The 12,151-nt window shown below is 49.4% G+C and overlaps 4 protein-coding genes across 7 annotated transcripts; 2 read left to right on the forward strand and 2 right to left on the reverse strand.

Annotated features, from left to right (window-relative positions):
* Positions 1–808: 808 nt before the first annotated feature.
* On the forward strand, positions 809–5,303 carry FOXG_02146 (uncharacterized protein). Its single transcript, XM_018379453.1, has 2 exons — positions 809–1,884; positions 1,934–5,303. The coding sequence occupies exons 1-2, from the start codon at positions 1,536–1,538 to the stop codon at positions 4,933–4,935; spliced, it is 3,351 nt and encodes a 1,116-aa protein (XP_018235499.1). The 5' UTR covers positions 809–1,535; the 3' UTR covers positions 4,936–5,303.
* FOXG_02147 (pheromone a factor receptor) lies at positions 5,281–7,736 on the reverse strand. The gene is made up of 3 exons (XM_018379454.1): positions 6,692–7,736; positions 6,130–6,628; positions 5,281–6,079 (listed from the first exon to the last, which is right to left on the reverse strand). The coding sequence occupies exons 1-3, from the start codon at positions 7,311–7,313 to the stop codon at positions 5,521–5,523; spliced, it is 1,680 nt and encodes a 559-aa protein (XP_018235500.1). The 5' UTR covers positions 7,314–7,736; the 3' UTR covers positions 5,281–5,520.
* A 665-nt stretch (positions 7,737–8,401) lies between these two features.
* FOXG_02148 (uncharacterized protein) lies at positions 8,402–10,690 on the forward strand. Its single transcript, XM_018379455.1, has 3 exons — positions 8,402–8,875; positions 8,934–9,022; positions 9,074–10,690. The coding sequence occupies exons 1-3, from the start codon at positions 8,598–8,600 to the stop codon at positions 9,121–9,123; spliced, it is 417 nt and encodes a 138-aa protein (XP_018235501.1). The 5' UTR covers positions 8,402–8,597; the 3' UTR covers positions 9,124–10,690.
* On the reverse strand, positions 8,888–11,893 carry FOXG_02149 (glutathione synthetase). Of its 4 annotated transcripts, none has more exons than XM_018379459.1 (5): positions 11,539–11,893; positions 11,001–11,322; positions 10,878–10,953; positions 10,680–10,828; positions 8,888–10,623 (listed from the first exon to the last, which is right to left on the reverse strand). In XM_018379459.1, exons 2-5 carry the CDS (start codon positions 11,300–11,302, stop codon positions 9,600–9,602), a joined length of 1,551 nt encoding a protein of 516 aa, XP_018235505.1. In that variant the 5' UTR covers positions 11,303–11,322; positions 11,539–11,893; the 3' UTR covers positions 8,888–9,599. The 4 variants fall into 4 exon arrangements, with proteins under 4 accessions (XP_018235505.1, XP_018235504.1, XP_018235503.1 ...); XM_018379458.1 differs by having other exon boundaries at positions 11,384–11,852; XM_018379457.1 differs by having other exon boundaries at positions 8,888–9,226; positions 9,281–10,623; positions 11,001–11,852.
* Between the last annotated feature and the right edge of the window lie 258 nt (positions 11,894–12,151).

Below are 12,151 nucleotides of genomic sequence, written 5' to 3' on the forward strand. Positions count from 1 at the left end.
TCATTCGTTTGGTCGAACGGAATATGCCAACAGGAAGAGTATCTCCCCAGCTGAGAGCACAAGACCAGCAGCGACAGGTATGTGTGTGGTAATCACCATGTTGTGCCCATCCAAAAGGCCTCATTCACATGGATCTGGATGCCTTACAGGGATGGAACTGGAGACATAGTGGCAGCCCCCAGCAGAGTCTGCATGCTCTCACAGAGCCCGCTACTAATCAGCCGCTCAGCAGAATCCCTGTAATGTGTAATCTGAGAAAAAGCATGTCTGTGTGGGAAGTGGAGAGAAAGGCGCGGCTCTTATGCGTTCCGTCTCAGAAAGATACGACCGGGTTGCGAGGCGAAGATGATTCAAAAATTGTAGCAGCCTTACTGAGTTATGAGATGGAGGGTCATTGTCAGAGGAGAATTGAATTTTGCTCACTCTTCAATGGAGCTGTTGATAGAGGCAGCGTTTTATTGACGACTCGGTTATCAACTCGAAGAGCCTAGTACCTAAGGTAGGTAAGCTCGTTGAATGAAACATGGTCGGCTGTGGCCTGATTGGGCTGAGCTTGTACCTGAAAGTACTCGAAACAGGTACATCTTGGCTGCGATTGGCTGCCTTTCTACTCGATTAGGGATGGGTCGCTAAGTACCTGGGGTGCTCGAGGCGTGATCCCCACCGGCTAATCCCGAACAGGGTAACCTGAAAAGTGGGTGACTGCAAGCTGCTGCAAGCCAAGGACCAGGAAGACGGTGGACCGCGATGTCCTGTAAGTCGTTCGTCGACCATCCATCACGACACCACAGCGTCACAGGAGGCCCTTGGGAAATTGGCCCAAGAGGCTGTTCTCAACGGCCGCGCCATTTGCTACTGTTTCGTCCAGTCATTGCTAATCTTGGGCCATGCTAACAAGGGTATACCCAGCCGATCTCCGTGTCTCCATCCCATCGCATCCGTCTCGACTCCATCGCCCACCGTCGGATCTTGAACGTGAGGAACACACCCACTCAGCAGACGATAACTATGATGCCACACCCTTCCCGGCTCTGGTTCTTGACCATTTTCTGTCACCTCTTCTTCTCTCTTTTATTGCTGCGCTTGTTTCCTCTGGAGGTGTTAGATCTTGATTTGAGGGCTTGCTCTGTTTCTCCGACGTCCCGCGCTGCGCTGCCGATCCGACGTCGATATTATCACATCCATTTGTTGAAGATAGTCGCGGTTGAGATTACACCAAAAGCGCCTTGGTCATACGTTCTTTTTTTCATATCTGCTTTCTATCACCTGCCAACCTGATATCGCCTCCGTTACCAACTAAAACCCTGATGAACCAAATCTAATCCGCCCAGAATCTCGCACAACAGTGTCACTTCTCAACTGCTTTCGATCTAGGCTTCTATCTTTATCTCTTGTTTCTTTTCTTATTTTGACCCCAGTTCGAACACCTTGAGCTTAGCACTTGATGATGCTTGCATAACCTCATACTATCGCTGCGACTTTTTGGGTTTCATATTATCAATATCTTACATACCAACTTATACCATTAACATACAATGCACTCTCGATGGCTTCGGCTGTGGGTGCTGTTCTGCCTACTCTTCATTGTGCAGCATGTTAGCGGAGAGGTTTTTAGGATAGCTCCAAGAGCGGACGACAACCCGGAGAAGACAACGGCAATCGATTCCAGCACGACGTCAACGCGTGCACACAGTAGTGCCACGAAGACTAGCGAAGTTTCTGCGAGGCAGACAGAACTATCTGATGCCTCAGAATCCCAGTCTCAAACCAAATCTATCTCAGTGGCTGCTACTGAGACAGAGAAAACACAAAGTTCAGACCCTTCATCAACCAGCACAGATGGCTCCCTTGAAAGCGGACTTGATGATTCCTCTTACTACAATGGTATTGCTAGGCAGAAATATTGATTGAGACATTAACTAATACTTTCTAGCTACGATACCCGCTGGACAACTACCCATTGAGCCTCGGCTCACTCCGGGTTGGGGCGTTGCAGGAACTATCTTACTTATTACTGGCCTCGCATATGGCCTTGTCGGGATCAAGAACCGAATGATCCATACTTTTTTTTCGACTGCTTTCGCCGCATCATTGGGCGTTGCCGTCCTCATTGTTTATGTCATGAAATCTGAAGTCAGCGATGCTCTACAGGGAGGCTATGTGGTTGCCGCCGTCATCTCTGGGTGCGTCCTCGGCGGAGCCTCAATGTTTTTTCGGGAGATCACTGAGGGTCTAGGCTGTGCCCTGGGTGGCTTCTGCATTAGCATGTGGCTTCTTTGCTTGGTTCCTGGAGGGTTACTGGGGCCTGTGGTTGCGAAAGCCATCTTTATTGCTTGCTTCACAGTAGGTGGGTTTGCATTCTACTTCAGCCATTATACTCGGGATTGGGCGCTTATCCTCATGATCTCCTTTTCTGGGGCCACTGTTACAGTCTTGGGAATAGACTGCTTCAGCAGGGCTGGACTGAAGGAATTTTGGGCTTGGGTTTGGGAACTGAACGATGATTTATTCCCTCTTGGCGCAAATACATACCCGGTTACTAAGGGTATCCGCGTGGAAACTGCAGCCATCATCATCATCTTTCTCTTTGGTATTATCTCCCAGATCAAACTATGGAAAATTGTCCGGGAGAAGCGTGAAAAGAAGGCAGAGGAAGCTGCTGAAGGAGAGCGCAACCTCCGCGAGGAAGAGGAGCAAGTCGGCCGGAACATTGAAGAAGCGAACGCTCGAGAAAGGCGCCAATGGGAGAGAATATATGGTGATGGAGACGTCGGAAGCTTGACAGCCTCGCGTGACTCGGACGATGCAGAGCCCACAAACGAAAAAAGGAATCGCAGCAGCCAAACGGACTCCTCTAAAACACGCTCGACTTCGATCGTCGAGGTCATCGAAATGGCGGAGATGCCAGATGCTGTTCAAACTAAAAAACAGCCTACCCTAACATTGATGTCTTCTGACCAAGATGAAGACGGCAGGGTCACAGTTCGCGTTGCCACGGATGATACAGTACAGCCAGTCATGGGGAGAGGGGATCAGCAATTGGATACCGGAACTACTATGCAAAATCTCCCTCTCACAGGCGAAGAGGTTGATCGGCGCATCTCGACACAGTCATCTGTTGCCAAATCTGCTGTACCTCCTGTCATTCCTCTCCCATTCACCATTCCTGTCGCTGATGATAATGATGATGCGCTTACGAACGGTGATCGTTCTTCGGTGGCGACCTTCGCTGATGAAGAAGAAGATACTGGAATTCATGCTTCGGGCCATCGACACTCGCTTGCTAAGCGACTTTCTCGCCTGTCCCGAGGATCAATGGAGCTTCTCGGCAACATTTCACATCGATCTAGTCGTGTCTTTGGAGACCATCAAGAAAACGAACATGGCGAGAGTACTGATGAGTTAGTGATTCCACGATCGCGACCACGAGACGATGACGGCTCAGTTGCGGCGACAATTGATGACGACAGCATGAGTGGTGATGGTCGCCAATCCCGTCCGATTTCAGAGCTCCCAAAGAGCATTGAGATTAACGCCCAGCTCTCTGAGAAGGACGATAAGGGTAAACCGAGCCCATCCCCAATCGACCAGGAGACGGTTATGCATGCCGATGGAAACGATGCTATCAAGGCCGAAGAGCCTCCCTCGGCTGACGTGGAAAAGACCAGATCTGCGACTTCTGGCTCATCAGCCCGTGTGAGTTTGACTAAAGATCGGCTACCTCGGTCACTCTCGCGGGTAGCACTTTCCTACAGAACCAACGAATGGGCCAAGCATCTGAGCAACGCCGAAGCTCCCGAAGTTGATGAAATCCACATCGAGGCGTCTCGAAACCCAGTAGTTCCGACTATTGAAGCGCCCGCACCTGTACATGTCGACGAGCTCCGAAAATCATCAGCCGAAGGAACGCCTGCGCCCATGATTCCAAGACCGGACTCTCAAGCGTCCAATTACTCGCAGACTGCTTCAAGACGCAACGTAAAGCAACACGTTCCAGCCGCTCTTGCTTTGCTCACAGGCGAGAGTCAGAGTCGAAGCCCTGGGACCACTCCAACTAGTAGCCTTATGGCACGAACTTCTTCGGGAGGCTTGCGAATAGCCTCGGGCGGAATTGCTCCAATTGCAGAAGAACAAATTGTTCCAAGCCTGACCCCACCGATTGCTGAGGAAGAAACCATGGGGATGCAAAACCTGAATGCTCCAGCGGCAAATGAAAGTCAACGCACTTCAACACCAGGCGTTGTATCTTATTCGAGTCCCCAGACTCTCCTTGGCCAACGAGAAATGTATCTCCGCAATAAATCGGCAGCGAACCTAGTGCCCAGCTCATCCGACGTGAACCTTCCTACACGGCACAGAGCCTCGAGCGACGCAGGATCACTCATCAATTATCCGATGTACGCCGCTGCTATTGGTGTAGATGTGGACGACTTGCCCCTAAATCAGAGGAAGGAACTCATGCGACAGAGCAGTCTAAGCCCTTCTGTTTCAACACCATCTTTGCAGCGGCTCAGTGGTGGCAGCAATAGTAACGGCTTCAATAGTTCAGAAGCACTGTTGAACACCCACCAACCCAAACGTGTGTCAACTCTTCCCACCTCTTCAGCCCGCGAGGCTGCCCTTGCAACATTCCGACAGTCAGTTCAGCATGAGTTACGCGCAGGTACCCCTGTCATCAGCAATTCTGGCCGCGAGACGCCATTCACCCCATCGTCTCTCTTGGCCAGCAGAGAAGTCGAGGTCCAGCGCAGTGTCGACATGAGTCGCAACATCCTCCTGAGTCAAAAGCAAGCCGAAGCCCAGCGCCGCGAGACACAGCAGCGGGAAAAAGAATGGGCTGACAAAGCATTCGACGAACGAATGCGAAATGGCGACCTTCTTGACGTTCATCGCGAGGCTATGCGTAAGCTTCAGAGGCACGCCAAAGACATGTAACCAATGTCCTCAGCAACTCCCCTCTGGATTCATTATACTACGAATTAATTTCTTTCTTTCTTTCTTTCCTTTTTATTCACCAAACCATTTCACATACCCATCTTTGATCTCTTTCAATATTTATGATACCAATGGGTTTCACGGTCACTATTAAAAGTCGGGGGGTTTGGTTATGAAGTGTGGGTAAAATATGATACTGGAGCTCGGAAAAGCTCCTTACTACAATATATATACTAGATAAACGCGTAGGGATTAGTCTAGTGCGTCTGTTGCTCTCAATTCGATGGCAAAATCCAGAATTTAGTCTCATCTAAGCCCAACAGCCATCTCTCTGAATCAATAGTATAAGGAGAAAAGGTGTTCACGAAAGGTGAATTATTATGACTTGTGAAAGTACTTGACGACGTACATCTAAACCAGAGTAAAAACTTTTCATACCTACGCCGTCGCCTGCAATGATGCCGAGCCCGGGTAATACGAGCTAAATGAAAAACAAAATGGCAATAAAGAAGATAAAAGACAGGGATTCCATTGCGTCCCTTGGATGTATAGTGTTTGTCATCTCGCCCAGCCATACATGCGCTCCTAGCGCCGATATGTTTCCTGCAGAGGTTCAGTCGTAACAGAATACGTCGATGACATGGGAACCAACAGGCTGGACTGTGTAGTAAAAGTACCGGGAGTTGGGGTGATCTCCCTGTCAGCCCAGACAAGTGTCTGACTGCAAGGCTGCGTAGCGGAGCTGTCCTCCCACAACTGGTTGTTGAAGACGGAGGGGGGAGAGTCGAGAGGCAAACCGCGATCAAGCGGGGGTCGCTTATCCTTCTTGTTGAAGCGAAATGAGGAGAGTGAAGGAAATGGAATGGCGGGCATGTCGAAGCGCATGCGGAAGAGGAAAGGGTTACGAAGAGGTGGGTTGAGGGGTTCTGAGAAAGCCGAAACAGTTGGGGGAGGATAGGAAATCTCCCGTAAAGGCGACTGTGACACTTGCAATCCACCCAATCGAGGTCCCAACTCGTATTCATGAGTCACGGGGGCAGCGTCGGTGGACTGTAAAGATATTGGGTTGAGGCTTGCAGAGGACGCTGTGCTCATATTGCGCTGAGACAAAAGACTCCTGATCTTGCTTGATATCGAAGAGGCACTATGTAAAGTTAGTTCTATAAACATAAAACTCCCCAGATATTTACTTACGTCGAAGTTGTGGAGCCCATAAGATGAGAGTGTCCAGAACTGCTTCCACCGATTGTCCTGCCTGGGTCATACTCCTCGTGAAGCTTGGGGAAGAGACATCCAAACCCAAGACAGAGCAAGCCGCGACGATAACTATTCATGGCATCCTTGGTCATGCCAAAAAAGATGACGACCGGAATGGCGGAAAGGATGTGGATATAGCAGTTGTTCAAATACCCGAAGTTGACACTATTGGAAGGGACAAAAATCACTGCCGACCATGGATAGGGGATCACTCGATTATGAATGAGGTCGTAATCAAAGGGCTGAAGAGGAAATGCCTTCAGCATGTTGAGAACAGCGAGGGTGACCACTAGAGGTAGATAAGGGACTAAGATAGCCAAGACCATTAGGTAAAGGCGACGCTTCGTCCTCTGAGCGCGTTGGTTAGCAGACCTGCTGCTGTTGACGGCCGAACGAGTGGTTTCTGCAATGTCTCGAAAGCGTATATAGACGAGGACTGTGTGGTGTTAACTAACTTAGACTTATCCATAGCTAGGTGATAAGGGAGGTATAGACTCACTCGCATATCCAGATGTTATCAGTGCGACTGTAATAGGGGCCAGGACGAAGAAGACCATATATGGCCACGAAGGCCATGCAATCCAGCTGCATCCAGCCAGGGTAGCTACTGCGTATCGTTGAGTAGTCAATGGCCAGACCCATGCGACCTGGACGATTGGAAGGGGAAACATGATAAGTGCCTGGACCAGGTTACGCCGGCGTCTCTCCCGAACTGTGAGGGCATTGGCACGAAGGAGGCCGACTTGCTGGGCAAGATTCCGCATGATGGCCAGGAGGCAGGTTCCAAATAAAGCGTTGGTGAAGTTGACGTAATAAGCATTGAGATCGCAGAATCCTTCGCCATTCCACCACTTGCTAGTGTCGTCGTTCCGCCAAATGAGGGAGTTAATTATTGTGTCAAGGTTTGACCATTCGATGTTGGCAATAAAGACAACAGCTGCGAATTCTCCATTGCGGTAGAGGTTCTTTAGAGGGACTATACAGGCAATATTGGCGAGGAGCCCCAAGAGAACTCTGCAAACAAGGTTGGTTGTGAGAGATGGAGTGGTGATGGTTCCAGGTCCAGGAGCCATGATGATAGACAAGTCGTCACGACCAAACAGGTGAGCTGAGTCGATCATGACGACGACGAAGGAGGAGAAGGAGGAATGAATTTATCTCAAGATTTGTCAAAGCCAAAGCAACTTGGTGTTGTTGGTGATGGTGATAGATGCAAGATGGCTCGGGACGTTTACGTCTTGGCTCAACGGTTGATCAAAGCGGGAAGCGCAAGGACCTCAAGCAACGACTCTGTTGGCTATGTTGAGCAGGACTTTAATAGTACATAATAAAAGGAAGAAGGAAGTCAATAACAGCGAGATGTGTCATGGTGGAGAGCTCAATAAGACGGCGGTGCCGTCACTTCGACATGAGATGAAGGGGCGGCATGCCAATTGGTGTTCCTGGGTCCCTAATTAGCAGCATCTTTCGATCGGGGAACTATCATTAGCCCCCTTCCCCCCTTTCAATAAGAAAGAAGCAGGAATCTCCGCCTCCATTTAGATTTTGGCGTCACTGTCATGTCTGCTTGTATAAAGCGCGGCTATTGTGGGCGTCTATTGACAACCTGATCAGGTAAGTGGATCTTGCAGGGGTAAGCGAACGAGACCACTGAATAAGACTCAATAGGCTGCAATGCATGGATGCTTACAAGCCCATTTACACAGTAGAAAACAAGTCTGTTCGATCTCAAGTTGCTAAGAGATCGGCGGCGCTGAAGTTTGAGCCGCAGAGCAGGCTAGGCAGGGTTGGCCTTTTCTCAGTAGAATATACCGATTTGATCATTTATGGGGAGTGATCCAGAGCACTTAGCACCACGGTCTAGATGAGAGGATGAACAAGCTGCACCGTTGGAGTGCAATTGAAATGGAGATTTCAGTCTGTCACAGCTAGTGAATATTTCAAGTATGCTGTAGTAAGTGATTCGTTTCTTCCGATTCACCGAGTAGCGAAGCCCGCTTTTGGAATCGACCACTTCTTGGCCACGCGGGAGTTAAATGGGTTATGCTTTCAAGACATTGGAAGTTTATTATTGATGGTAGGTTAATGCGCAAAAATGCAAGGTCGTATTCAAATCGCAGTGTCGTAGATATGCAGTTATCCAGCACTCCACAGTAAACGGCACCCATCTACCGGGTCGCACAACACCTTCAATCTGAGCCAATCAAATAGCGCATTGAGGGAGCATCCCTAATTCCGACCTCAGCCTACCGCGTGTCAGGGTTTCGAAACAAACCGTCCTGACGCGACAAGCACACCAAAGCTCAGTCCTCCAGTATCCACCTTATCAACACCACCCATACCCTCGCCGCCTCGGTTTCCAGCTTCAGCTCTTCACCAACAACGTATCACACAAGCAAGCAAACATGTCTTTCTCCTCCGTCTTCCGCCGCGCCGCTGTCGCCCCGGCCTCTGCTGCCCGGGCCTTCAGCACCACCACCCCTCGACCTCTGGCCAAAATCACCATCATCGGTAATCTCGCCGACACCCCCGAGGTTCACTCCACCAGCACTGGTCGCGAGATCCTCCGCTACGCTGTCGCCAGCAACAGCGGCCCCCGAGACAACCGCAAGACCAGTTGGTTCCGAGTCACTAGCTTCGCCGAGGGCCCTCAGCGCGACTACCTCATGAACCTTCCTAAAGGGTACGATGACTTCTGAAGACAATTACAACACGTGGTATTTGTGCTGACCATTACGTAGTGCCAGCGTCTACGTCGAGGGTGATGCCTCCTTGAGCAACTACACCGACTCCAACGGCCAGAACCGAAGCAGCTTCAATATTGTCCAGCGTATGTTTACTCCTCCCTAGATACTATCCACCACAGCTAACCCTTCTTGAGGCAACCTCGAGGTTCTCCGACGTCCCCAGGCTCCTGAGCAGGGCGAGTAAGAAGCAAATATCAATCGAATTCCTTCTTGAAACATGGTCGCAAATAAATCGCCTGGCCGTAGTCTTCTGCCTACTTGTTCTCCTCTCTCCCCATGACCGGTTTCTTTTGTTGGATGTTAATGTATGGATGTAATGTACGATGAGCGTTGTGCACAACCTTAGGAGGATCTGTATGATACCATGATGCAATAAACTTTGTTGATCACGCACTTATTCCTTCATCGTGTGCTTACACATACAGGCTACAGAATAGCGGCTATGGTTCGGGGGGGTTGTGAAAGCACTACTCCGTAAACCATGATCATAAGTATGTGTGACCTCAGCTCTTTAGACGCATGGTGGATTCTTCTCCTTTTCGGCAAGTTTCTAATACAGCAGGTAAGGATTCCTCTAGGAAGGCAGGCATGCTTGCCTACAAGAAATTGTACGGTGTCGATATGGATGCTGAAAGAGCTATGCCGGAAATCTGAGAGCATCTACACCAGCGCACAACTGTCCATGCATCCAAAACCAGCAGCAACCCCACCTTCCTCGCTCTTATCGCCCTTTGTGCGCAAAAGATACCCGGCTTCCTCGTTGTGGTGAACTTTGCCTGTACTCTGGTCCCATATGCAAGTACCATAGATCCCCAGCTCGCAAATAACACCGCCTTGCTCTAGGTTGCCATTGCGAAGAATGATGTTGGTGACTGGTGGGGGAGTGATGAGCTCCATGAGAATATAAGACCCCCAGTGGGATTCGGGAACAGATTTGAGGAAGTCTGGAATAGCACCTCGATAGATGTTGTTGCCACCACCTTCACGCTGGGGCTTCAACACATAATTTTGGCAAATCTTGGGGTCGAGGGCCTTCTTCCGAGCCTCAAGGCCAGCATCGCTGCTATCCATCGGGTAGATGTTGGTAAATGTGCGCCACAGCTCAGTTGCGTCATCCGTGTCATCGCGAATGAACCTACTAAGAGCCGAGGACTCTGTGGAAGGGCGCGGTGTTGCGAGAATTTGTTGAACCTTCTTCGTTCCAGCTAATTGAGTCAGGACACTGGGGCATTTAATAGCATTCGACCTCTCCAGGTGATAACGAGCCTGCCAAGCTTGTTGATCAGGGTAATCAGAAGGTCCATATCCAGATCGCATGTAGATCACAGCAACTTCGTAAGTCTTTGAACGGTTTCTTGGAAGGATGTACAGAAGCTGGCGTTTAGAGGTGTCTGCAATCTTGCTGTGCTGTAGGATTTGGGAATAAGGTAGTCGGAACACAGGGATAGATGACGAAGAGCTAGCGATTTGGTATTCAAGATGGCGTTGGTCGAAGATGTTCCTCTCGCCGTCTTGTACGAGAAAGATGACACACTTCTGGTGGCCGAGTTCAGAGTCGGGATAAATATTGTACGCTTCCACGATACCTGCTGCTAAGCCACGAGTGCTGGTGTTCTCGGGCAGGTCTAGTGATCCTTGTGTAATAGGGTTTTCCAAAATCGGGTACTCCGTTGTAGCAAGATACCTGTTCTTATTAGGCTCAGTTTATTAATGGACGGCTTAGGAAGGGAGTCGAATTACTTGTGGAGAGCAGAGGTGTGTGTTGAAAGACCGCCAAAAGAAGAAGCAATGGTATTGAACTCAACCTGCTTGACTTGCAAAGAAGACTTTGTGGTCTCGGTACCCTGATGCACCATATAGTCTGAGCGGAACAAGCCTAGAGACAGGGGCTGTTGTCTTGTTAATGGGGCGTCTTCAATTGAATCGAGAGACACTTACCTGTGTATATCCCTCAGCCTTAACCTTGGTATGAACGTCCCATAAGTTTCGAATAAACTCATCACCATCCGAGACCCTAAACTTATTTAGAAATTGTAGCATGCAAACTTGAGGTGTACTCACTCCTTCACAACTTGGGCCAAGAACTCTTCATCCCTGCTCACTGAGGCATACAGCTCGTTGTAAGTCTTTTGAACTGCCTTACCCTGCGCGAAGCATTGTTTGGGAAATGGACTTGGAAAGAGGGTCACAGGAACGTTGATAGCAGCGATGCTTTTGGGGTCTGCCTCGGCGGCTATGACTGTGGGAGGAGGCCTGACTGCGAGGCCATTACCTATTGACCAGTCCTTGACGGTCTCGATGAGGGCGTCCTTCTCTTCGGCCTTGAGAGTGGGTGGGTATATCCCGTCTGTAAGAGAAGTCATTATGCTGGAACTGACTTAGACTATGCAATGAGGTGTTAACCGAGTAACTGGAATCGAGAGATACTTTTAAAGACAGACTACCTTAGGTTGGTATGGAAGAGAAGTATGAAAAGTCCTTGGTGTATTAGTCAAGACGCTGGCTTGCGTGCTTGGCTGAACGGGGTGGCTTAATAATTACAGTGGGTGCGGGACGCGGAATATCTGAAGATAAAAGGCTCGTTCTCATGTTCACATACCTAAATTAGGGCGATAGACCACATGGAAGACCCACGGCAAATGGGTTCACCCTTTTGACGGCAATTGGATTGGAAGGACTCTGCGTAGGTGTAGTACTTTATTTGGGCGTTTTATGAGGGGCATTTACGATAGCGGGGTAGCAGATTGTGAAGTTTATATTGGGTAAGGTAATATCTTGTTTTGCTCTTCAGTTCCGGCGAGGTTGTCATTCTAATGTGGAGAGGATGTGATATATTGATATCTAGGGGCCCCGCTGAACACAATGGCGTATAGTCGATCTCGGTATGCATGAACAAGTATGAAGTTGAAGACAATGGATCTGTCACAAGATAGAGTAAGATGTGAGTTACCTAAGATAGATGTGAATCCATTTATACCAGGTTAGTAGCTTACCTAGTACCTAGACACAAAATAGGTACCTGCAGTATTGTCCCTCAGAGCAGAAAAGGCTGCTGTGCTCATTATCACTCTTTCCCACCCGCTTCATTTTTTCTTTTTTTCTCATTTTCTTCTTCTTCTTCTTCTTTCTTCAGCTTTCAGTCTACCTCCGGAGCCACGAGTGCACCTTCCTGGCCTATGAGCCTCGCGGAGTCACGTGACAGTACAAAGCTG

This window comes from Fusarium oxysporum, chromosome 5 (assembly GCF_000149955.1).
Source record: "Fusarium oxysporum f. sp. lycopersici 4287 chromosome 5, whole genome shotgun sequence".
Classification (NCBI taxonomy): Eukaryota; Fungi; Ascomycota; class Sordariomycetes; order Hypocreales; family Nectriaceae; genus Fusarium; species Fusarium oxysporum.